We start from the raw sequence: 27,569 nt of genomic DNA on the forward strand, positions 1-27,569 counted from the left end.
AATTTCCCCTTGGGGACAAATAAAGTATCTTTGATTTAATTTGTGTGAAGAAAAACAAACTCAGAACCTTAGGAATTAAATTACTCTGATAAAATTCAGTTTTAACTTTCATCCTTGTTCAATCCATACAGAGATTCCTCCTGAATCTCTAAATTTAGCGTTGTTCCGATGGTTCAACTGGCATTTTACGCCACCATGACTGTCTTAGAATGTCTTTAAGTTTGGGGTCTGTCATCAAAAGTCCCTGCAGGACATGACAGGATGTCTGAGCTGCTTCGTCTGTCCCTAGGTCTGCAGTCTGAGGATGAAGACGAGAGACTGTGTGCCTTTACCAGAAGCTTTGAAGAGGCGAAGCCGGCTCCCAGCAGGGAGCAGAGAGGGATGATGCAGGGGAACGGCATGATTCGCTGCGGCCGCGGCTCCCGCTGCTATGGATTATGGGAGAAAAGAGTGGATGGACAGATGCAGCTGTTAAATCAAGGTAAGGAGACCTTCTGAAGATGGACGATCCGACTTCTTGTCTGTTTTCATTATGTCCGATTGCTAGCAGCATGCTAGCAAAATACCAGTAACATTCTAGCAGCGTACCTACAACATGCTGGCATCATACCTGCAACAAGCTAGCAGCATACCTGTAAAATGCCAGCAACATACCAGTAACATGCGAGCAGCCTACCTGTAACATGCTAACAACATGCCAGTAACATGCTAGCAACGTACCAGAAACATGCTAGCACCATACCTGCAACATGCTAGCAACATACCTGAAACATACTAGCAACATATCAGTAACATGCTAGCAACATACAAGTAACATGCTAGCAGCATACCTGTAACATGCTAGCAACATACCAGTAACATGCTAGTAACATACCAGTAACATGCTAGCACCATACCTGCAATATGCTAGCAACATACCAGCAACATGCTAGCAGCATACCTGCAACATGCTAGCTACATCCCTGCAACAAGCTAGCAGCATACCTGTAACATGCTAGCAACATACCAGTAACATGTTAGCAACACACCTGCAACAAGCTAGCAGCATACCTGCAACATGCTAGCGACATACCTGCAACATCCTTGCAACAAGCTGGCAGCATACCTGCAACATGCTAGCTGCATACCTGCAACATACCTGCAACATGCTAGTTATATATCTGCAACATTTTAGCAACATACCTGCAACATGCTAGCAGCATACCCGCAACAACCTAGCAACATGCTAGCTACATATCTGCAACAAACATGCTAGCAACATGCTAGCTACATACCTGCAACATGCTATCAACATGCTAGTAACATATACGGGAACATGTTCCATCCTGAGGAACCTCAATGAAGACAGAAATTAGGTTAAAAAGAAATGTGGTGTTTCGACACAGGAAATACATGTTGGGTAGATTCTGGTTAGTAACTGTTTAACTGGTTAGTTACTGGTTCCAAACAGTAACTGGTAAGTAACAGTTTAGTAACTGCTAAACTGGTTAGTTACTGGTTTGTAACTGTTAGTAACTGGTTAATAACTGGTTAGTAACTGCGCTATTATTGCTGGTAACTGGTTCATAACTTATAGTTATTGGTTAGTTTGGATGCTTTTGTTTGGTTAGTTATTGATTAATAATGTGTTGTGTGTAACTGTAAGTGAATGCTTAATACATGATAGTATGTTATTTACTGGTTAGTAACTTATTAGTTATTAGTCAATACCAGTTAGTTACTAATCACTAACTGTTATTAACTGGTTAGTATTTAACTGGTTAGATTGTGCACGTCTCACTTAATGTAACCATTTAATCTAAACATGGACCCAGTTTTTTTTTTTAAAACTGGGTCCATGTTTGAGCTCAGACCCAGATGTTCCTGCAGATGTGTCATCATGTGTCCTTCTGTTCAGGGTGTTGGATGTATGTCGGCAACCAGCAGGAGTGTCGAGGTGAGCATTGCGTCTTGGTGTCTGCCACGCCGTCCCACATGCAGAAAGATAGCTACCGTTTCTGCTGCTGCGACAGCGACCTCTGCAACGCCAACTACACCGAGGTTCTGCCCACTGCCAGCAACCCCGCCCTCAAGCAGATGCAGAGAGACGAGCGAGAGACGAGCCAGCCAGGTGAGCAGAGCACGTGTAGACCAAGCAGGTCAGGTGACCTGATGACCAAGCAGGTCAGGTGACCTGTAGACCAGGCAGGTCAGGTGACGTGAGGACCGGCGGGGTCATACATAATGTTGTCTTTCCACAGATCACAAGCTGACGCTGAAGGAGATGGTGCTGGTTGCTATGGTCACTGTTGTCATAGCAGCCATCGTCATCATGGCATTGTTCCTGGGGTACTGCTTGATGAAAAGTAAACACACACACACACACACACCAACACCTTCAACCTGACTGCAAAATGTTAATTTTGTACTACGAGATGTCTCCATTGTGCCAATCCGGTATTTAAAGCTCCAGCAGGTCCTCCTGCTGAGAGACATGTTCCTCTGGGTGAAGTGGTTCCTCGTCCTGATAGTAGTCTATACATTCTGTAATCATGAACAATAAGAAATATAGTTAGACCCCTCAGTTTACTGTAAATCTGTAAAAACTCTGACCAATCCAAACGTTCCCACCCAAATGGAGTTGTTCGTTTCTTATATTTCGTAGCTTCTTCTCCCGGCTCCCCTCCTCCCCCTCCAGCAGCGCATACCTGATAGCCACACCCTGCATATAAACAGCGTGTTAGGATGAAAATACAAAGTAGTGAAGAAGAAACTCGGAAGGCAAACATGGCTGAGAAAATGCAGGAAGGATTTCCCGACCCGGCTCGGTTTATTTGACAGAAATTACAGATTTACAGAAATTAAATCTCTTTCTTTTTACATTTTGAACAACTCCTGAAAATGTATTTAAAATCCATCCAGAACTTTTTCAGTTATCTTGAACACAAACAGATAATCATCATAAAAACATCACTTCCTTGGTGGAGGGAAGAAAAAAGCCTCGGATCATGCAAGAAGCAAAACCAGAGGGGAGGAGCATATATAGGGGGAGGAGCATAGAAAGGGGAGGGGCATGTACAGGGGATGAGCATATGCAGTGGGAGGAGCGTAGACAGGGTGCCACTTTTTTTTTTTTTTTCTTTCACATCTTGTTCGCGCCCCAACATTACCGTACCAGGACTGGACTGGAACCGGTCGGGTACCAGGACTAGACTGGAACCGGTCTGCAACTAGGACTGGACTGGAACCAGGACTAGAATGGAACCGGTCTGGACTGGAACCAGGACTAGACTGGAACCGGTCTGGTATTAGGACTGGACTGCAACTAGGACTGGACTGGAACCAGGACTAGAATGGAACCGGTTGGGTACAGGGCTGGACTGCAACTAGGACTGGACTGGAACCAGGACTAGAATGGAACCGGTCGGGTACAGGACTGGACTGGAACTGTTCTGGTATCAGGACTGGACTGGAACCAGGACTAGAATGGAACCGGTCGGGTACAGGGCTGGACTGCAACTAGGACTGGACTGGAACCAGGACTAGAATGGAACCGGTCGGGTACAGGGCTGGACTGCAACTAGGACTGGACTGGAACCAGGACTAGAATGGAACCGGTCGGGTACAGGGCTGGACTGCAACTAGGACTGGACTGGAACCAGGACTAGAATGGAACCGGTCGGGTACAGGGCTGGACTGCAACTAGGACTGGACTGGAACCAGGACTAGAATGGAACCGGTCGGGTACAGGACTGGACTGGAACTGGTCTGGTATCAGGACTGGACTGGAACCAGGACTAGAATGGAACCGGTCGGGTACAGGGCTGGACTGCAACTAGGACTGGACTGGAACCAGGACTAGAATGGAACCGGTCGGGTACAGGACTGGACTGGAACTGGTCTGGTATCAGGCCTGGACTGGAACCAGGACAGGACTGGAACCGGTCTGGTACCAGGACTGGACTGGAACCGATCAGGAACCAGGACTTTATTGAGGAAAGAAAACCCTGTTCTGACATGGTGTTCATGACGACGTTCAGAAGATCAGGACTGATCATGTATCAACCTGTAAAATCTGCATCCATGTCCCAGAAACATGACCCTGCTTTCATCCAGGAAAACCCAAACCCAGCCAGTCTGAGGTGGACCAGGTGGACCAGGCAGAAGGGGGGACTGCAGTAGACCTGGACAACCTGAAACTGATGGAGGTCTGCATGAATTGTTTTCATGTTTTATAGTTTCATGTTTCACATCAGAAAACAATGATTGGTGTGTAAACATGTAAACGGGTTTGTTTACATTCTGAAGTTTAGTATTTTGATATTTGTATAAATGAGATTTTATATAATTCTTTATTTACTTGTAGGAATATTGATAAAAGTTCTCATTGGCTTGAAATGTTTTCATTTTTAAAATGTTCATCATCAAACAGGATAAATTGATGTACTGTCCCTTTAAATGAAGCATCCCAGTTACACCTATGTTGACTCCGCCCTATTTCTTCCCTTCTGGCAGCTGATTGGTCGAGGTCACTACGGCTTGGTGTACCGTGGCTGTCTGAACGAGCGCTGTGTGGCCGTTAAAGTTTTCAGCTGCGCTCACCAGCAGAACTTTACCAACGAGTGCTCCGTCTACCGAACGCCGCTGCTGCAGCACGACAACATCGCCCGCTTCCTGACCGCCAGCGAGAAGACGGCGGCCGCCGGGAGTCCCGACTTCCTCATCCTCCTGGAGTTCTACCCTCACGTAGGTTTCTCTGGATACGGTTTCTGGGTTACCATCTGCTCGGTGAGATGGGCCGGATCCTCATGGTCCGGATCCTCATGGGCCGGATCCTCATGGGCCGGATCCTCATGGACCGGATTCTGATGGATCTGGTTCTAATGGATCTGCATTAGAACTATGATGTGTGCTCACACACACATCACTATGAGAAGCAGAACCGGTAAGGAAAACCTCCATCAGGACCAGAACCGGGAAGAGGGTTTATCTTTGTGGACTGGTTGGGATGGAGAGGACAGGAAACGATGGGACGTCTCTGTCCTGGACCCGTCTGCAGAACCCAATAAACAGAACCTGGAACCGTTTTAGCTGTAGACGTGAAGACGTTTGACGTGATGTCATTTCCTGTGGGCGTGTCTTTCAGGGCTGTCTGTCTCGGTATCTGTCTCTGCACACGGTGGACTGGTGGACCTGCTGCAGAATGACACACGGCGTGGCCAGAGGACTCGCCTTCCTGCACTCTGAGCTCCACAGAGGAGGTAAGATGTCATCAGCGTGATGTCTTCGGTCTGGATGATGTCATCAGCCTGGATGATGTCGTCGGTCTGGATGATGTCGTCGGCCTGGATGATGTCATCGGCCTGGATGATGTCACCAGTCCTCTCCAGAGTGGCGTCCTCTCCAGACTAGTTTCCGCTCTAGACTGGTGGACAGCTTGTCTTTCCTCGGTTTGAATGTCCCCTGGTGTTTGTGTCCACTCAGACCAGTACAAACCGGCTGTGGCCCACAGAGACCTGACCAGCAGGAATGTTCTGGTTCGAGACGATCTGTCCTGCGTCCTTGCTGATTTTGGTCTGTCCATGAGGCTGCCGGGAACCAGACCCTGTTGCCACGGAGACGATGAAACCGTGGCCATTTCTGAGGTCAGGTCACATGACTGTTACCTTGTGATGAAAGGTTTGGGCGCTACAACTCTGTAAGGAGGTCTGGACCAGTTTCAGAAAGCGGGTGTAGTTACCATGGTAACATACTCGCCGACAGGTCAGGAACCAGCAGTTGACCCTTTTCAGCTGCAGATTCAGACTGAACTGACTTCCTCTTCTTCAAAGGCCGGTCCATCTGACCGGAATCGCACCTGGTTTATCGGTCCAGGTGATTCTCCTCGCAGATCCTTAGTTAGCTCGCCAACAGATCCTTAGTTAGCTCGCCAACAGATCCTCAGTTAGCTCGCCAACAGATGCTCAGTTAGCTCGCCAACAGATCCTTAGTTAGCTCGCCAACAGATCCTTAGTTAGCTCGCCAACAGATCCTCAGTTAGCTCGCCAACAGATCCTCAGTTAGCTCGCCAACAGATCCTCAGTTAGCTCGCCAACAGATCCTTAGTTAGCTCACCAACAGATCCTCAGTTAGCTCGCCAACAGATGCTCAGTTACATTGCGAACAGATCCTCAGTTAGCTCGCCAACAGATCCTCAGTTAGCTCGCCAACAGATCCTTAGTTAGCTCGCCAACAGATCCTCAGTTAGCTCGCCAACAGATCCTTAGTTAGCTCGCCAACAGATCCTTAGTTAGCTCGCCAACAGATGCTCAGTTAGATTGCCAACAGATCCTCAGTTAGCTCGCCAACAGATCCTTAGTTAGATTGCCAACAGATCCTTAGTTAGCTCGCCAACAGATCCTTAGTTAGATTGCCAACAGATCCTTAGTTAGCTCGCCAACAGATCCTCAGTTAGATTGCCAACAGATCCTTAGTTAGCTCGCCAACAGATCCTCAGTTAGATTGCCAACAGATCCTTAGTTAGATTGCCAACAGATCCTTAGTTAGCTCGCCAACAGATCCTCAGTTAGCTCGCCAACAGATCCTCAGTTAGCTCGCCAACAGATCCTTAGTTAGCTCGCCAACAGATCCTCAGTTAGCTCGCCAACAGATCCTCAGTTAGCTCGCCAACAGATCCTCAGTTAGCTCGCCAACAGATCCTTAGTTAGATTGCCAACAGATCCTCAGTTAGCTTGCCAACAGATCCTTAGTTAGATTGCCAACAGATCCTTAGTTAGCTCGCCAACAGATCCTCAGTTAGCTCGCCAACAGATCCTTAGTTAGCTCACCAACAGATCCTTAGTTAGCTCGCCAACAGATGCTCAGTTAGATTGCCAACAGATCCTCAGTTAGCTCGCCAACAGATCCTTAGTTAGATTGCCAACAGATCCTTAGTTAGCTCGCCAACAGATCCTTAGTTAGATTGCCAACAGATCCTTAGTTAGCTCGCCAACAGATCCTCAGTTAGATTGCCAACAGATCATTAGTTAGCTCGCCAACAGATCCTTAGTTAGATTGCCAACAGATCCTTAGTTAGCTCGCCAACAGATCCTCAGATTGCCAACAGATCCTTAGTTAGATTGCCAACAGATCCTTAGTTAGCTCGCCAACAGATCCTCAGTTAGCTCGCCAACAGATCCTCAGTTAGCTCGCCAACAGATCCTCAGTTAGCTCGCCAACAGATCCTTAGTTAGATTGCCAACAGATCATTAGTTAGCTCGCCAACAGATCCTCAGTTAGCTCGCCAACAGATCCTCAGTTAGATTGCCAACAGATCATTAGTTAGCTCGCCAACAGATCCTTAGTTAGATTGCCAACAGATCCTTAGTTAGCTCGCCAACAGATCCTCAGATTGCCAACAGATCCTTAGTTAGATTGCCAACAGATCCTTAGTTAGCTCGCCAACAGATCCTCAGTTAGCTCGCCAACAGATCCTCAGTTAGCTCGCCAACAGATCCTTAGTTAGATTGCCAACAGATCCTCAGTTAGCTCGCCAACAGATCCTTAGTTAGATTGCCAACAGATCCTTAGTTAGCTCGCCAACAGATCCTCAGTTAGATTGCCAACAGATCCTTAGTTAGATTGCCAACAGATCCTTAGTTAGCTCGCCAACAGATCCTCAGTTAGATTGCCAACAGATCATTAGTTAGCTCGCCAACAGATCCTTAGTTAGATTGCCAACAGATCCTTAGTTAGCTCGCCAACAGATCCTCAGATTGCCAACAGATCCTTAGTTAGATTGCCAACAGATCCTTAGTTAGCTCGCCAACAGATCCTCAGTTAGCTCGCCAACAGATCCTCAGTTAGCTCGCCAACAGATCCTTAGTTAGATTGCCAACAGATCCTCAGTTAGCTCGCCAACAGATCCTTAGTTAGATTGCCAACAGATCCTTAGTTAGATTGCCAACAGATCCTTAGTTAGCTCGCCAACAGATCCTCAGTTAGATTGCCAACAGATCATTAGTTAGCTCGCCAACAGATCCTTAGTTAGATTGCCAACAGATCCTTAGTTAGCTCGCCAACAGATCCTCAGATTGCCAACAGATCCTTAGTTAGATTGCCAACAGATCCTTAGTTAGCTCGCCAACAGATCCTCAGTTAGCTCGCCAACAGATCCTCAGTTAGCTCGCCAACAGATCCTTAGTTAGATTGCCAACAGATCCTCAGTTAGCTCGCCAACAGATCCTTAGTTAGATTGCCAACAGATCCTTAGTTAGCTCGCCAACAGATCCTCAGTTAGATTGCCAACAGATCCTCAGTTAGCTCGCCAACAGATCCTTAGTTAGATTGCCAACAGATCCTTAGTTAGCTCGCCAACAGATCCTTAGTTAGATTGCCAACAGATCCTTAGTTAGATTGCCAACAGATCCTTAGTTAGCTCGCCAACAGATCCTTAGTTAGATTGCCAACAGATCCTTAGTTAGATTGCCAACAGATCCTCAGTTAGCTCGCCAACAGATCCTTAGTTAGATTGCCAACAGATCCTTAGTTAGCTCGCCAACAGATCCTCAGATTGCCAACAGATCCTTAGTTAGATTGCCAACAGATCCTTAGTTAGCTCGCCAACAGATCCTCAGTTAGCTCGCCAACAGATCCTCAGTTAGCTCGCCAACAGATCCTTAGTTAGATTGCCAACAGATCCTCAGTTAGCTCGCCAACAGATCCTTAGTTAGATTGCCAACAGATCCTTAGTTAGCTCGCCAACAGATCCTCAGTTAGATTGCCAACAGATCCTTAGTTAGATTGCCAACAGATCCTTAGTTAGCTCGCCAACAGATCCTCAGTTAGATTGCCAACAGATCATTAGTTAGCTCGCCAACAGATCCTTAGTTAGATTGCCAACAGATCCTTAGTTAGCTCGCCAACAGATCCTCAGTTAGATTGCCAACAGATCCTTAGTTAGATTGCCAACAGATCCTTAGTTAGCTCGCCAACAGATCCTCAGTTAGCTCGCCAACAGATCCTCAGTTAGCTCGCCAACAGATCCTCAGTTAGATTGCCAACAGATCCTCAGTTAGCTCGCCAACAGATCCTCAGTTAGATTGCCAACAGATCCTTAGTTAGCTCGCCAACAGATTCTCAGTTAGATTGCCAACAGATCCTTAGTTAGCTCGCCAACAGATCCTCAGTTAGATTGCCAACAGATCATTAGTTAGCTCGCCAACAGATCCTTAGTTAGCTCGCCAACAGATCCTTAGTTAGCTCGCCAACAGATCCTCGGTTAGCTCGCCAACAGATCCTCGGTTAGCTCGCCAACAGATCCTCGGTTAGCTCGCCAACAGATCCTCGGTTAGCTCGCCAACAGATCCTTAGTTAGATTGCCAACAGATCATTAGTTAGCTCGCCAACAGATGCTCAGTTAGATTGCCAACAGATCCTCAGTTAGCTCGCCAACAGATCCTCAGTTAGCTCGCCAACAGATCCTTAGTTAGCTCGCCAACAGATCCTTAGTTAGCTCGCCAACAGATCCTCAGTTAGATTGCCAACAGATCCTTAGTTAGATTGCCAACAGATCCTTAGTTAGCTCGCCAACAGATCCTTAGTTAGATTGCCAACAGATCCTTAGTTAGCTTGCCAACAGATCCTTAGTTAGATTGCCAACAGATCCTTAGTTAGATTGCCAACAGATCCTTAGTTAGCTCGCCAACAGATCCTCAGTTAGATTGCCAACAGGTCCTCGGTTAGCTCGCCAACAGATCCTCGGTTAGCTCGCCAACAGATCCTCGGTTAGCTCGCCAACAGATCCTCAGTTAGCTCGCCAACAGATCCTTAGTTCGCTCGCCAACAGATCCTCGGTTAGCTCGCCAACAGATCCTCGGTTAGCTCGCCAACAGATCCTCGGTTAGCTCGCCAACAGATCCTCGGTTAGCTCGCCAACATTCGGCTCATGTCGGAACCGCTTCGTCTTTCTAAATTGTCGTTTTCTGTGCTGATGATGCGCAGCATGTTTCCTTGGCAACCGTTTTAAATTCATATTTATTTTTTACAGTATTTCTTTATAAATCTGCAGGACGTTTGATTTTTAACTGGAGCAAAAGCCACTAACTGGTGTTCAAACTGGTTTTGGTTTTATCCAACTTTATTTGTCATTATATCTTTACAAGCAGCACACTTATCTGGGCTTCATATTGCTGAGTACTTCTCGTCCAAGTATTCGTTTCTGAAAATAAAAATATTCCAGTTTTCATGACACAGCTCAAAAGCCTTAACACGCGGCAGAGGTACAGCCATAAAGAGAACATTGTTTATTAAACAAGGGATGGTGGCCAGGTGCTCCTCATTGGCCTGATGGGCTCCACCCTCCACTCTGATAAGGAACAACAAACCATACCAACCCCACAATTTAGTCCCAAAAAGTATTGTTAGGATACTTTCCAGTATACTACAGGTACATGGTCTGTGGTATACTTGAATGTACTCAAGAATACTTAATCAGATAAACTTTAGGTAAACTACTTGTGCAAAGTCAGTGACTTTAACCTATTCTGTACTTAGATCAAAATAATATTGTATATTTATTACACATGTGTATGTATATATATTACACAACCACTGTATAATATTCTTAAATATAAATATATAGTATATTTACTTACGGGCAGGTTAACAATCTTCAGGGCTGGGGTTGAACTCTGGTTCCCAACACGCCAAGCAGAGTAAATTTCCTCTGGGCCAACAGAGCAGGTGTGGAGCACAACATGCTAACTCACTGGTGCTGGTCCTCCAGGACAGAAACCCAGTATCCACTGGGGAGCGGGCTCCAGGGGCACGGCAAGAAGCGGTAGTCGGGGGCAGATCAGGTTGGAAGCAGGCAGTTCCGGTAGACGTGCTGGAAGGTCGGGCATGAGAGCCATGACATATGGCAGTGAGTGGACAGTGGATGCTGCATATATACACAGGCTGAACTGATGGGGGTGATGAACAGGTGGCAGGTGAGGGCAGTACACTGATTAGGGGTGTGGCCAGAAGCAATGCAGGAGGAAGCAGGGCTGATTGTGATGAGGAAGAAACTAAATGTTTTATCCAGCTGCTGATGTGCCTGATCGACTGCTGACTCCTCTCTGAAACAGGCCCCAGGTGCAGTCAGCAGGGGGCGGAGCTAACGGGTAATGCATACAGGTGGGAAACTGGGTGGAGTTAACGGTTTATACGTGCAGGTGGAAACTGGGCGGAGCTAACGGTGTATACGTGCAGGTGGAAACTGGGCGGAACAATATTTTCAAAGAATTTTACAAAGCATTATATTCATCACAAATAAATCCAACAGATGCGAATATTAACCAATTTCTTAGCAGCATCAATCTTCCTAAAATAAATCAGGAAAATAAAATGGCTCTAGATTCACCTATTTCAGTTCATGAGCTCCATGAAGCTCTCCATTGTATGCCAAATAATAAAGCACCAGGTCCAGATGGTTATCCAGCTGAATTCTACAAAGAATTCTGGACCACACTGGCTCCAACCTTTTACAGCATGGTTTCAGAAATAAAGGAAAAGCAAAAAATACCCTCCAATATGAACTTGGCGAATATTTCAGTCCTATTAAAACCAGGAAAGGACCTTACACTCCCATCCAGTTATCGTCTAATTTCATTAATAAACGTAGATCTCAAAATAATCAGCAAAGCTCTAGCCAGAAGGATAGAGAAAATAACCCCTTCCATTATTCACGCTGATCAAACAGGCTTTATAAAAGGTAGACATTCCTACACTAACATGCACAGATTAATTAACATAATAGATTATTCAACTCTACACAATCTGAAGTCCACAGTTATATCTTTAGATGCAGAAAAAGCATTTGACCGTGTAAACCGGAAACTTTTATTTGCAACTTTAAAAGAATTTGGGTTTGGGTCATCATTTATTGACTGGATAAAAATATTATACAGCAAACCTAATCTATGTGTGAAGACTAATGATCAAACTTCTCCAAACTTCTGCTTACAGAGAGGCACCAGACAGGGCTGCCCACTTTCTCCATCACTCTTTGCCGTTTTTATCGAACCCCTGGCAGCTGCCATAAGACAAAACCCAGAAATCAAAGGAATTCAAGCTAAAAATATAGAATATAAAATTTGTCTTTACACAGATGACGTTTTACTTTTCCTTCACAACTCACAAACAACACTTTCTCAAACAATCACACTAATTAATAAATTCTCTTCAATATCAGACTATTCTATTAACTGGTTAAAGACTACAGCAATGCCCATTAACTGTGACTTTAAAAACATATCTAACACCACTATACAGTCAGGAAATATTAGTTATTTAGGTATAATAATATCTCCCAGACTAACCGAACTAATAAAGTTAAATCATGATCAGCTAATAAAAACAGTGGAGGATGACCTCTCAAGGTGGAACCGCTTGCCCATATCACTTATGGGGAGGGTTTCCACTGTTAAAATGATGGTTTTACCAAAAGTTAATTACCTTTTCTCAATGGTTCCCATCAGACCATCCTCCACTTGGTTTAAATCACTAGACTCCCACATATCCAGATTTCTCTGGAGAAACAAGCCATTAGTCTAAAAACTTTACAACAGACCAAAGACAGAGGTGGGTTGGACCTGCCAAATTTTAATCAATATTTCTTATGTAACAGGCTGCAATGCATCTCCAAGTGGCTTAATCCAAGTTCTTTGGATGAGCCATGGCTGGATGTTGAGCAAGCATTGTGTGAAGACTTAGTCATCTCTGATTTACCATTCATCAGCTCAACTGTCAAGTCATATAAATGTTTCAAAAGCATTAACATCAGCTCCAGTTTAACGGCTTGGTGGGAATTCCTGAAAGTAACCAAGTCTGCGCTTATTCCATGTAAGCTCACACCCATCTGGAACAATCCTGACTTCCTGCAAAACAGAAAGATGATAAACTTCCCTCGGTGGAAGAATAAAGGAGTAAAGCAGTTAGAACATATAGTAGAAAATGGAAACTTTCTGCCATTTGATGCAATTTCTTCACGGTATGAATTCAGCAGCACCAAATTCTTAGAATACCACCAACTTAAATCTATCATAAGTAAGAAATACACCACTGATCAACTAAACTTACAGTTACCTATCAGGGCTGCAGAATTCCTAAATCTTAAGGCCCCGAAGCTCCGATCCAAAATATACAGATTACTATTGAAGCTAGAAGATTCCATCTCTCTCCCAACTTCTAAATGGGAAGCAGACTTATCCAGTAACTTCAATCAAAATGAATGGTCACAAATCTGCTCAAACACATTCAGAATGACTAAGAATTCAAACATGCAATTAATACAATTCAAAATTCTACACAGAACTCATTATACGGGACACAGGATGTTCAAGATGGGTCTGTTACACTCACATATCTGTTCACACTGTACTGACAACATGATTGACAGCTACTACCATGCCTTATGGTCTTGTCCACCTGTCCAGAGATTCTGGCTCCAGGTATGTAAAGATCTGTCTGACTGGTTTAAATGTAATATCCCTGCAAACCCCAAACTGGGCCTCTTGAGTCACTTAGGTGAAAATAACAGGGTTTAATTTAGCAAAACCAATCCTCAGCAGCCTGTGCATCGCAAAGAAAACTATCCTTGTGAACTGGAAAAGCAAACAGAATCTGTGTATCCAGCAGTTTAGAAATCTGTTATTAGATTACATCAGCATGGAAATGATGTCTGCCTCCTCAAAGGATCAGTCAGTTGGATTTCACTCTCTCTCTGGTCTCCTGTGATCAGCTCCATCACTTAGTGTAGGGGGGGGGTGTGACCTCATCCCGCTCGGGGCTGGGGAGTGGCTGGGTGGCTCAGGTGGCTGTGGGTCTGGGGTGGACCCCTGGACGGGGATCTTGGCTGCTTCATTACTGGGGGGGCTAGGTTTCCAGACCTGGCGGGAGGCCTTGGGTTGATCAATGGTTGGAGTTGCCTTTTGGCGGTGGGGCGAGGTCGCTGGCGGGGGCTGGATCGGCGGGTATTGGCTCCGTGACGGGTGGCCGTGCCGCTGTGGGGGGGCGGGGTGCGGGTCCTGGGCTCTGGTGCCCGGGGCTGTCCCCTGCTTCTCGGGGATCGGGGGTCGGCCCTGCCGTGGGGGGGTTGGGCTGACCTGGACCTGCCGCTGCAGTGGGGGCGGGTCCGTGCCCTGGTGCCCGGCAGAGGGACCCGGGCCCAAGATAGTTGAGGATGGGGGGGTGCCTGTGTATATATGGGGTGTGTATGGAGGAGTGTAGTGGTACATGAATGTATGGGGGGTAGGGGTGCGTGTATGTGGGAGTGTGTTGAGGCATGTATGTGTGGGGGTGTAGGGGTGGGGGTTTAGGGGAGTCCGAAAGTACATGAGTGTGTGGGGTGTAGGGGGGGTACGTATGAGGGAGTGTGATAGGACATGATTGTGTGGGGGGGTGGGGGTGTGGATGAGGGAGTGGGTGGTGTGTGTGTGTGTAGATGTGTGGGTCTGTAGGTGTGTGTGTGGGTCTGCAGGTGTGTGTGTGTGTGTGTGTGTAGATGTGTGGGTCTGTAGGTGTGTAGATGTGTGTGTGTGTGTGTAGATGTGTGGGTCTGTAGGTGTGTGTGTGTGTGTGTGTGTGTGTGTGTGTGTGTGTGTGTGTGTGTAGATGTGTGGGTCTGTAGGTGTGTGTGTGTGTGTGTGTAGATGTGTGGGTCTGTAGGTGTGTGTGTGTGTGTGTGTGTGTGTGTAGATGTGTGGGTCTGTAGGTGTGTGTGTGTGTGTGTGTAGATGTGTGGGTCTGTAGGTGTGTGTGTGTGTGTGTGTGTGTGTAGATGTGTGGGTCTGTAGGTGTGTGTGTGTGTGTGTGTGTGTGTGTGTGTGTGTGTAGATGTGTGGGTCTGTAGGTGTGTGTGTGTGTGTGTGTAGATGTGTGGGTCTGTAGGTGTGTGTGTGTGTGTGTGTGTGTGTAGATGTGTGGGTCTGTAGGTGTGTGTGTGTGTCTGCAGGTGTGTGTGTGTGTGTGTAGATGTGTGGGTCTGTAGGTGTGTGTGTGTGTGTGTAGATGTGTGGGTCTGTAGGTGTGTGTGTGTGTGTGTGTGTGTGTGTGTGTAGATGTGTGGGTCTGTAGGTGTGTGTGTGGGTCTGCAGGTGTGTGTGTGTGTGTGTGTAGATGTGTGGGTCTGTAGGTGTGTGTGTGTGTGTGTGTAGATGTGTGGGTCTGTAGGTGTGTGTGTGGGTCTGCAGGTGTGTGTGTGTGTGTGTGTGTGTAGATGTGTGGGTCTGTAGGTGTGTGTGTGTGTAGATGTGTGGGTCTGTAGGTGTGTGTGTGGGTCTGCAGGTGTGTGTGTGTGTGTGTGTGTGTAGATGTGTGGGTCTGTAGGTGTGTGTGTGGGTCTGCAGGTGTGTGTGTGTGTAGATGTGTGGGTCTGTAGGTGTGTAGATGTGTGTGTATACCAGGCTGATGGTGAGGGGGTGTGAATGTGTTGGTGTGTAAAGGAGGAGGGAATGCAACGTGTCTCTGGGTGGGGGCGTCTCCTAGGGGTGTGGGGGCGGTGGGCCCTTGGTCTGTCTCTCCTTCTCCCGCCCCTCCTCTTCTTTGCCCCCCCCCCCCCACTTCTGCATGTGGTTCGTTGGTGCCTTCTGGGGCCGGTGGCGGCTCCTTTGTTGGGGTTGCTGAGGGCCCTGGTTGTTGGGGCAGCTGCCCTTGGCCTGTCCTGGCCTTCGGGGGCCCCGGGAATGGGGGACGTGCCTCGTGCCGCAGGTGGCTCATCTTCTTGAGGGAGGGGCGCTTCCCTCGGGACCTAAATCCCCGGACCCCCCTCCTTCCCTTCTTCCACCACACAGGCAGGGCGTTGGGAGGTGGACACGTTGATCTGGATGGTGAGAGAGGCCATCAAGGTGGTCTCCATCGCTGCACCCAGCATCGCTTCACCTCCCAGTTTTAATTACACTTAGTCAACATAACACAAAAAACACACACTGACAACACAGGGACATATTTTGGGGGGGGGGCCATGCAGTGTGCGGTGGGCGGGGCTGCTTTGGTGGTCCCGCTCCCAACATGATGATGCTACTTCTTCCCAATTTTAATTGCAAACAACACACACTTCACAATCATTCATAAGCTGGGAGGGAGGGGGTGACAATGGGGTCCTGCCACGCCCCTATTTCCGGGGCTGTGCCGGGGGGGTTTGGGCGGGGGAGTGGTGCTGTTCAGGGGGCCTGGGTCTGGGCTAGCCTGGCGGGGGTGGGACTGCTGCTGGCCCTGGGTGGTGCTGGATCGGCTGCATGTGTGGAGTGGTGGGGGGGCGTTGACAGGGGTGGGGGGTAGTTGTGGGGCCCTGATCGTGGCCCTCCTATCCCCTGCTCCCCCGGGGGGTATCTCACAGGGGACACGTTGGGAAAGAAAGGTGAGGGCGTGCATGAGCCAATGGATGAAGTGGTGAACGAATGTTAGAGTAGAGGGGGGGTGGGGGGATCAGGGTGAAAGAATTTAGGAAAGTGGGTGGCCGCTGGGATAGGGGGAGGGGGGGGGGTATGCAGATGGGTGGGGGTGTGTATGTGGGGTTATGTTGGTGGTACGGGGAAGTGATGGGGTGGGTGTACAATGAGGAGTGTGAATGTGGATAGAGGGGTGTAGGGAGGTGTGTGTGTGTGTGTGTGTAGAGTGGGGTGTGTGTGTATGGAAGAATGGGTGATTATGAGTGAACTGGGGTGCGGCCTGGCTGCCGCTCGGTGGCGGTCTGGGGATCCCGGCCCTCCGTCGGTGTGGGCTGGGCCCTCTGCCTGCGGGGGTGGGGGGTTGCTTCTGGGCTCTTGGGGCCGTGGGGCCCGCGCTCTGTCTGCCCTGGGGGGCCGGTGCCCGGCGGGGCCGGTCCTCGCTGGTCCGGGCCTGCTGGGGCCTGTTCCCCCTGACTGCGGGGGACTCTGGCTGGGACCCCCCTCTGCCGCCTCCTGGGTCGGTGCATGGCTGGCCTCGGGGGGGGGCGGTTGGGGTCTGCGCCTGGGGATGGCTGCCGATGGCCCGGGCCTGGCGTGCCTCTTGCCTTTGTGTGGGAGGGGTCACACTGGCATGATCTTCTCTGAACACGTTCCACTCTGTATGTTCTGCATGTGACACAGTCACCGAGTCGTCTGCAGTTTTATTCACTAACAGCAGCTGGTTTTCTCATTTCTGTTTGTTTCTCATTTATATTTAACTTTTTACATTCATAGTTTAGTTACTATGATCTAAAGTTGGCTTGTATGTGTATGTATATGTGTTAATACTGGCAAGTGCGTATATGTTTGTACGTATGTATGTGTGTGTGTGTGCATAGAGGTGTGTGTGTACATGTATGTATGTGTATATGTATATATATGTGTATACATATGTGTATATGTGTACATGTATGTGTATGTATACGTGTGTGTGTGTCTTTCACTTTTCTTATGAGGTGTTTTTTCTCCTTTCTCTTTCTGTCTTTCGTCTGTCCTCTCTGGTCCAGCCATACAAACTCTACAATTCAAACAACAATACAAAATAAATATAGAAATAAAATAAAATTCAGAAAGTCAAGGGGATCATTATATCTATAAAGCTTCCCTTGGCAGAGAAAATTTGCTCAGCAGAACATCCAGACCATCATTCTGCTGCCTAAATGCTGGACAAGACAAAAAAAAAAGAAAGAAAAAAAAAAATGGGCGGAGCTAACGGTTTATATGTGCAGGTGGGAAAGTGGGTGGAGCTAACGGTTTATATGTGCAGGTGGGAAAGTGGGCGGAGCTAACGGTTTATATGTGCAGGTGGGAAAGTGGGTGGAGCTAACAGTTTATATATGCAGGTGGGAAAGTGGGCGGAGCTAACGGTTTATATGTGCAGGTGGGAAAGTGGGTGGAGCTAACAGTTTATATATGCAGGTGGGAAAGTGGGCGGAGCTAACGGTTTATATGTGCAGGTGGGGACGGTGCGCTACATGTCCCCTGAGATCCTGGGTGGAGCTTTGAACCTCCGAGACTGTGAAACTGCACTGAAGCAAGTGGATGTTTACGCGTTGGGTCTGCTGTTCTGGGAGAGTTTCAGGAGGTGCGCCGACCTTTTCCCAGGTAACACAAGAGCCACAACATGTCCCATGTACTCCACGTACACTGTACAGGTGTCCACCTCCGGTCCTTGGGGGCCAGAAAAGTACCACCTATATCATCCCTGTAGGTTTTCCATGTGTCCCTGCTCAGACACACCTGATTCCTCTTACTTTGTAGAACATAATCAGGAGTGCAGAACTTCTTTGGTGGTTTAATCCATTTATCTGAACCCAGGTGTGTTGGAAAAGGAATATGTGTAAAACCTGCAGACAGCAGCTCTCGATGACAGACTTTGGACACTCTGACGTACACACATTGTAAAAGTTGTAACTGTTCCTTTAAATCTGTACTGAAACCATCATGTGACCAGCTGCTGCTGTAAACGCCAGCTGTGATCCCACCCCAACCGCTGTGTCTGGCTGTTTTTATGCTGCTCAGGTGAAGCCATTCCGGAATACCAGCTGGCGTTCCAGGCGGAACTGGGGAATCATCCCAGCTTGGAGGACATGCAGATGCTGGTGGTCAGAGATAAATGTAGACCCAAGTTCCCCGAAGCGTGGAAGGAGAATGTCCTGGTCTGTGTTTCAGCTTCTCAGCATGAACAGGGCAGATAAAACCCTCGTCTCAGTCTGCAGTGTGGGGTTGGGTCTCGTAACCATAGAAACAGCCACTGAATGTTTGTTGTAGGTGTTACGAACCCTGAAAGACACGATGGAGGACTGCTGGGATCAAGATGCTGAAGCTCGACTCACAGCTGGATGTGCCGAGGAACGACTGGCTGAACTCACACTGCTGAGCATGCACACTGTACTACACAACCCCAGGTACACACACTGTACTACACAACCCCAGGTACGCACACTGTACTACACAACCCCAGGTACGCACACTGTACTACACAACCCCAGGTACGCACACTGTACTACACAACCCCAGGTACGCACACTGTACTACACAACCCCAGGTACACACACTGTACTACACAACCCCAGGTACGCACACTGTACTACACAACCGCAGGTACGCACACTGTACTACACAACCCCAGGTACGCACACTGTACTACACAACCCCAGGTACGCACACTGTACTACACAACCCCAGGTACGCACACTGTACTACACAACCCCAGGTACGCACACTGTACTACACAACCGCAGGTACGCACACTGTACTACACAACCACAGGTACACACACTGTACTACACAACCACAGGTACGCACACTGTACTACACAACCCCAGGTACGCACACTGTACTACACAACCCCAGGTACGCACACTGTACTACACAACCCCAGGTACGCACACTGTACTACACAACCGCAGGTACACACACTGTACTACACAACCGCAGGTACACACACTGTACTACACAACCCCAGGTACACACACTGTACTACACAACCCCAGGTACGCACACTGTACTACACAACCCCAGGTACGCACACTGTACTACACAACCCCAGGTACGCACACTGTACTACACAACCCCAGGTACGCACACTGTACTACACAACCCCAGGTACACACACTGTACTACACAACCCCAGGTACACACACTGTACTACACAACCCCAGGTACACACACTGTACTACACAACCCCAGGTACGCACACTGTACTACACAACCGCAGGTACGCACACTGTACTACACAACCGCAGGTACGCACACTGTACTACACAACCCCAGGTACGCACACTGTACTACACAACCCCAGGTACGCACACTGTACTACACAACCCCAGGTACGCACACTGTACTACACAACCCCAGGTACGCACACTGTACTACACAACCGCAGGTACACACACTGTACTACACAACCGCAGGTACACACACTGTACTACACAACCCCAGGTACACACACTGTACTACACAACCCCAGGTACGCACACTGTACTACACAACCCCAGGTACGCACACTGTACTACACAACCCCAGGTACACACACTGTACTACACAACCCCAGGTACGCACACTGTACTACACAACCGCAGGTACGCACACTGTACTACACAACCACAGGTACGCACACTGTACTACACAACCCCAGGTACGCACACTGTACTACACAACCCCAGGTACGCACACTGTACTACACAACCCCAGGTACGCACACTGTACTACACAACCCCAGGTACGCACACTGTACTACACAACCGCAGGTACACACACTGTACTACACAACCCCAGGTACGCACACTGTACTACACAACCCCAGGTACACACACTGTACTACACAACCCCAGGTACGCACACAGGTACGCACACTGTACTACACAACCCCAGGTACACACACTGTACTACACAACCCCAGGTACACACACTGTACTACACAACCCCAGGTACACACACTGTACTACACAACCACAGGTACACACACTGTATTACACAACCACAGGTACACACACTGTACTACACAACCACAGGTACGCACACTGTACTACACAACCCCAGGTACGCACACTGTACTACACAACCGCAGGTACGCACACTGTACTACACAACCGCAGGTACACACACTGTATTACACAACCACAGGTACACACACTGTACTACACAACCCCAGGTACGCACACTGTACTACACAACCGCAGGTACGCACACTGTACTACACAACCGCAGGTACGCACACTGTATTACACAACCACAGGTACACACACTGTACTACACAACCACAGGTACACACACTGTACTACACAACCACAGGTACGCACACTGTACTACACAACCCCAGGTACGCACACTGTACTACACAACCGCAGGTACGCACACTGTACTACACAACCGCAGGTACGCACACTGTACTACACAACCCCAGGTACGCACACTGTACTACACAACCCCAGGTACGCACACTGTACTACACAACCCCAGGTACGCACACTGTACTACACAACCCCAGGTACGCACACTGTACTACACAACCCCAGGTACACACACTGTACTACACAACCCCAGGTACACACACTGTACTACACAACCCCAGGTACACACACTGTACTACACAACCACAGGTACACACACTGTACAACCACAGGTACACACACTGTACTACACAACCACAGGTACACACACTGTACTACACAACCACAGGTACACACACTGTACTACACAACCCCAGGTACACACACTGTACTACACAACCCCAGGTACGCACACTGTACTACACAACCCCAGGTACACACACTGTATTACACAACCCCAGGTACGCACACTGTACTACACAACCCCAGGTACACACACTGTACTACACAACCCCAGGTACACACACTGTACTACACAACCCCAGGTACACACACTGTACTACACAACCCCAGGTACACACACTGTACTACACAACCACAGGTACACACACTGTACTACACAACCACAGGTACACACACTGTACTACACAACCTCAGGTACACACACTGTACTACACAACCTCAGGTACACACACTGTACAACCACAGGTACACACACTGTACAACCACAGGTACACACACTGTACTACACAACCACAGGTACACACACTGTACTACACAACCACAGGTACACACACTGTACTACACAACCTCAGGTACACACACTGTACAACCACAGGTACACACACTGTACAACCACAGGTACACACACTGTACTACACAACCACAGGTACACACACTGTACTACACAACCACAGGTACACACACTGTACAACCACAGGTACACAGACTGTACTACACAACCACAGGTACACACACTGTACTACACAACCACAGGTACACACACTGTACTACACAACCTCAGGTACACACACTGTACTACACAACCCCAGGTACACACACTGTATTACACAACCACAGGTACACACACTGTACTACACAACCGCAGGTACGCACACTGTACTACACAACCCCAGGTACGCACACTTTACTACACAACCCCAGGTACACACACTGTACTACACAACCACAGGTACACACACTGTATTACACAACCGCAGGTACACACACTGTACTACACAACCGCAGGTACACACACTGTACTACACAACCACAGGTACGCACACTGTACAACCACAGGTACACACACTGTACTACACAACCACAGGTACACACACTGTACTACACAACCACAGGTACACACACTGTACTACACAACCTCAGGTACACACACTGTACAACCACAGGTACACACACTGTACAACCACAGGTACACACACTGTACTACACAACCACAGGTACACACACTGTACTACACAACCACAGGTACACACACTGTACAACCACAGGTACACAGACTGTACTACACAACCACAGGTACACACACTGTACTACACAACCACAGGTACACACACTGTACTACACAACCTCAGGTACACACACTGTACTACACAACCCCAGGTACACACACTGTATTACACAACCACAGGTACACACACTGTACTACACAACCGCAGGTACGCACACTGTACTACACATCCCCAGGTACGCACACTTTACTACACAACCCCAAGTACACACACTGTACTACACAACCACAGGTACACACACTGTATTACACAACCGCAGGTACACACACTGTACTACACAACCGCAGGTACGCACACTGTACTACACAACCGCAGGTACGCACACTGTACTACACAACCCCAGGTACGCACACTGTACTACACAACCACAGGTACACACACTGTATTACACAACCGCAGGTACACACACTGTACTACACAACCCCAGGTACGCACACTGTACTACACGACCCCAGGTACGCACACTGTACTACACAACCCCAGGTACACACACTGTATTACACAACCGCAGGTACACACACTGTACTACACAACCCCAGGTACGCACACTGTACTACACGACCCCAGGTACGCACACTTTACTACACAACCCCAGGTACACACACTGTACTACACAACCACAGGTACACACACTGTATTACACAACCGCAGGTACACACACTGTACTACACAACCCCAGGTACGCACACTGTACTACACGACCCCAGGTACGCACACTGTACTACACAACCCCAGGTACACACACTGTACTACACAACCCCAGGTACACACACTGTACTACACAACCGCAGGTACACACACTGTACTACACAACCACAGGTACACACACTGTACTACACAACCCCAGGTACACACACTGTACTACACAACCCCAGGTACACACACTGTACTACACAACCAGAGGTACACACACTGTACTACACAACCACAGGTACACACACTGTACTACACAACCACAGGTACACACACTGTACTACACAACCCCAGGTACACACACTGTACTACACAACCACAGGTACACACACTGTACTACACAACCACAGGTACACACACTGTACTACACAACCCCAGGTACACACACTGTACTACACAACCACAGGTACACACACTGTACAACCACAGGTACACACACTGTACTACACAACCACAGGTACACACACTGTACTACACAACCACAGGTACACACACTGTACAACCACAGGTACACACACTGTACTACACAACCGCAGGTACACACACTGTACTACACAACCGCAGGTACACACACTGTACTACACAACCACAGGTACGCACACTGTACAACCACAGGTACACACACTGTACTACACAACCACAGGTACACACACTGTACTACACAACCACAGGTACACACACTGTACTACACAACCTCAGGTACACACACTGTACAACCACAGGTACACACACTGTACAACCACAGGTACACACACTGTACTACACAACCACAGGTACACACACTGTACTACACAACCACAGGTACACACACTGTACAACCACAGGTACACAGACTGTACTACACAACCACAGGTACACACACTGTACTACACAACCACAGGTACACACACTGTACTACACAACCTCAGGTACACACACTGTACTACACAACCCCAGGTACACACACTGTATTACACAACCACAGGTACACACACTGTACTACACAACCTCAGGTACACACACTGTACTACACAACCCCAGGTACACACACTGTATTACACAACCACAGGTACACACACTGTACTACACAACCACAGGTACACACACTGTACTACACAACCACAGGTACACACACTGTATTACACAACCGCAGGTACACATACTGTACTACACAACCGCAGGTACGCACACTGTACTACACAACCCCAGGTACGCACACTGTACTACACAACCACAGGTACACACACTGTATTACACAACCGCAGGTACACACACTGTACTACACAACCCCAGGTACGCACACTGTACTACACGACCCCAGGTACGCACACTGTACTACACAACCCCAGGTACACACACTGTATTACACAACCGCAGGTACACACACTGTACTACACAACCCCAGGTACGCACACTGTACTACACGACCCCAGGTACGCACACTTTACTACACAACCCCAGGTACACACACTGTACTACACAACCACAGGTACACACACTGTATTACACAACCACAGGTACACACACTGTACTACACAACCGCAGGTACACACACTGTACTACACAACCCCAGGTACGCACACTGTACTACACGACCCCAGGTACGCACACTTTACTACACAACCTCAGGTACACACACTGTACTACACAACCCCAGGTACACACACTGTATTACACAACCACAGGTACACACACTGTACTACACAACCGCAGGTACGCACACTGTACTACACAACCCCAGGTACGCACACTTTACTACACAACCCCAAGTACACACACTGTACTACACAACCCCAAGTACACACACTGTACTACACAACCACAGGTACACACACTGTATTACACAACCGCAGGTACGCACACTGTACTACACAACCGCAGGTACGCACACTGTACTACACAACCCCAGGTACGCACACTGTACTACACAACCACAGGTACAGACACTGTATTACACAACCGCAGGTACACACACTGTACTACACAACCCCAGGTACGCACACTGTACTACACGACCCCAGGTACGCACACTGTACTACACAACCCCAGGTACACACACTGTATTACACAACCGCAGGTACACACACTGTACTACACAACCCCAGGTACGCACACTGTACTACACGACCCCAGGTACGCACACTTTACTACACAACCCCAGGTACACACACTGTACTACACAACCACAGGTACACACACTGTATTACACAACCGCAGGTACACACACTGTACTACACAACCCCAGGTACGCACACTGTACTACACGACCCCAGGTACGCACACTGTACTACACAACCCCAGGTACACACACTGTACTACACAACCCCAGGTACGCACACTGTACTACACAACCGCAGGTACTCACACTGTACTACACAACCACAGGTACACACACTGTACTACACAACCCCAGGTACACACACTGTACTACACAACCCCAGGTACACACACTGTACTACACAACCAGAGGTACACACACTGTACTACACAACCACAGGTACACACACTGTACTACACAACCACAGGTACACACACTGTACTACACAACCCCAGGTACACACACTGTACTACACAACCACAGGTACACACACTGTACTACACAACCACAGGTACACACACTGTACTACACAACCCCAGGTACACACACTGTACTACACAACCACAGGTACACACACTGTACAACCACAGGTACACACACTGTACTACACAACCACAGGTACACACACTGTACTACACAACCACAGGTACACACACTGTACAACCACAGGTACACACACTGTACTACACAACCGCAGGTACACACACTGTACTACACAACCGCAGGTACACACACTGTACTACACAACCACAGGTACGCACACTGTACAACCACAGGTACACACACTGTACTACACAACCACAGGTACACACACTGTACTACACAACCACAGGTACACACACTGTACTACACAACCTCAGGTACACACACTGTACAACCACAGGTACACACACTGTACAACCACAGGTACACACACTGTACTACACAACCACAGGTACACACACTGTACTACACAACCACAGGTACACACACTGTACAACCACAGGTACACAGACTGTACTACACAACCACAGGTACACACACTGTACTACACAACCACAGGTACACACACTGTACTACACAACCTCAGGTACACACACTGTACTACACAACCCCAGGTACACACACTGTATTACACAACCACAGGTACACACACTGTACTACACAACCGCAGGTACGCACACTGTACTACACAACCCCAGGTACGCACACTTTACTACACAACCCCAGGTACGCACACTGTACTACACAACCACAGGTACACACACTGTATTACACAACCGCAGGTACACACACTGTACTACACAACCGCAGGTACGCACACTGTACTACACAACCCCAGGTACGCACACTGTACTACACAACCACAGGTACACACACTGTATTACACAACCGCAGGTACACACACTGTACTACACAACCCCAGGTACGCACACTGTACTACACGACCCCAGGTACGCACACTGTACTACACAACCCCAGGTACACACACTGTATTACACAACCGCAGGTACACACACTGTACTACACAACCCCAGGTACGCACACTGTACTACACGACCCCAGGTACGCACACTTTACTACACAACCCCAGGTACACACACTGTACTACACAACCACAGGTACACACACTGTATTACACAACCGCAGGTACACACACTGTACTACACAACCCCAGGTACGCACACTGTACTACACGACCCCAGGTACGCACACTGTACTACACAACCCCAGGTACACACACTGTACTACACAACCCCAGGTACACACACTGTACTACACAACCGCAGGTACACACACTGTACTACACAACCACAGGTACACACACTGTACTACACAACCCCAGGTACACACACTGTACTACACAACCCCAGGTACACACACTGTACTACACAACCCCAGGTACACACACTGTACTACACAACCACAGGTACACACACTGTACTACACAACCCCAGGTACACACACTGTACTACACAACCCCAGGTACACACACTGTACTACACAACCACAGGTACACACACTGTACTACACAACCCCAGGTACACACACTGTACTACACAACCACAGGTACACACACTGTACAACCACAGGTACACACACTGTACTACACAACCACAGGTACACACACTGTACTACACAACCACAGGTACACACACTGTACAACCACAGGTACACACACTGTACTACACAACCGCAGGTACACACACTGTACTACACAACCGCAGGTACACACACTGTACTACACAACCACAGGTACGCACACTGTACAACCACAGGTACACACACTGTACTACACAACCACAGGTACACACACTGTACTACACAACCACAGGTACACACACTGTACTACACAACCTCAGGTACACACACTGTACAACCACAGGTACACACACTGTACAACCACAGGTACACACACTGTACTACACAACCACAGGTACACACACTGTACTACACAACCACAGGTACACACACTGTACAACCACAGGTACACAGACTGTACTACACAACCACAGGTACACACACTGTA

General features: G+C 48.3%; 1 protein-coding gene across 1 annotated transcript in view; it reads left to right on the forward strand.

Annotated features, from left to right (window-relative positions):
* Window positions 1–261: 261 nt before the first annotated feature.
* The window catches only part of LOC306766500 (bone morphogenetic protein receptor type-2-like), a gene marked incomplete at both ends in the record, with an annotated part of 338,989 nt that continues 311,681 nt past the window's right edge, over window positions 262–27,569 (forward strand). The window contains 10 exon segments of the mRNA XM_079254280.1: window positions 262–481; window positions 1,898–2,110; window positions 2,241–2,345; window positions 4,096–4,187; window positions 4,495–4,725; window positions 5,126–5,240; window positions 5,464–5,624; window positions 17,885–18,032; window positions 18,450–18,586; window positions 18,699–18,835. Coding sequence (XP_079110406.1) covers window positions 262–481; window positions 1,898–2,110; window positions 2,241–2,345; window positions 4,096–4,187; window positions 4,495–4,725; window positions 5,126–5,240; window positions 5,464–5,624; window positions 17,885–18,032; window positions 18,450–18,586; window positions 18,699–18,835 — 1,559 coding nt within the window.

Source organism: Telmatherina bonti (genome assembly GCF_933228915.1).
Source record: "Telmatherina bonti genome assembly, chromosome: 15".
NCBI classification, from domain to species: domain Eukaryota; kingdom Metazoa; phylum Chordata; class Actinopteri; order Atheriniformes; family Telmatherinidae; genus Telmatherina; species Telmatherina bonti.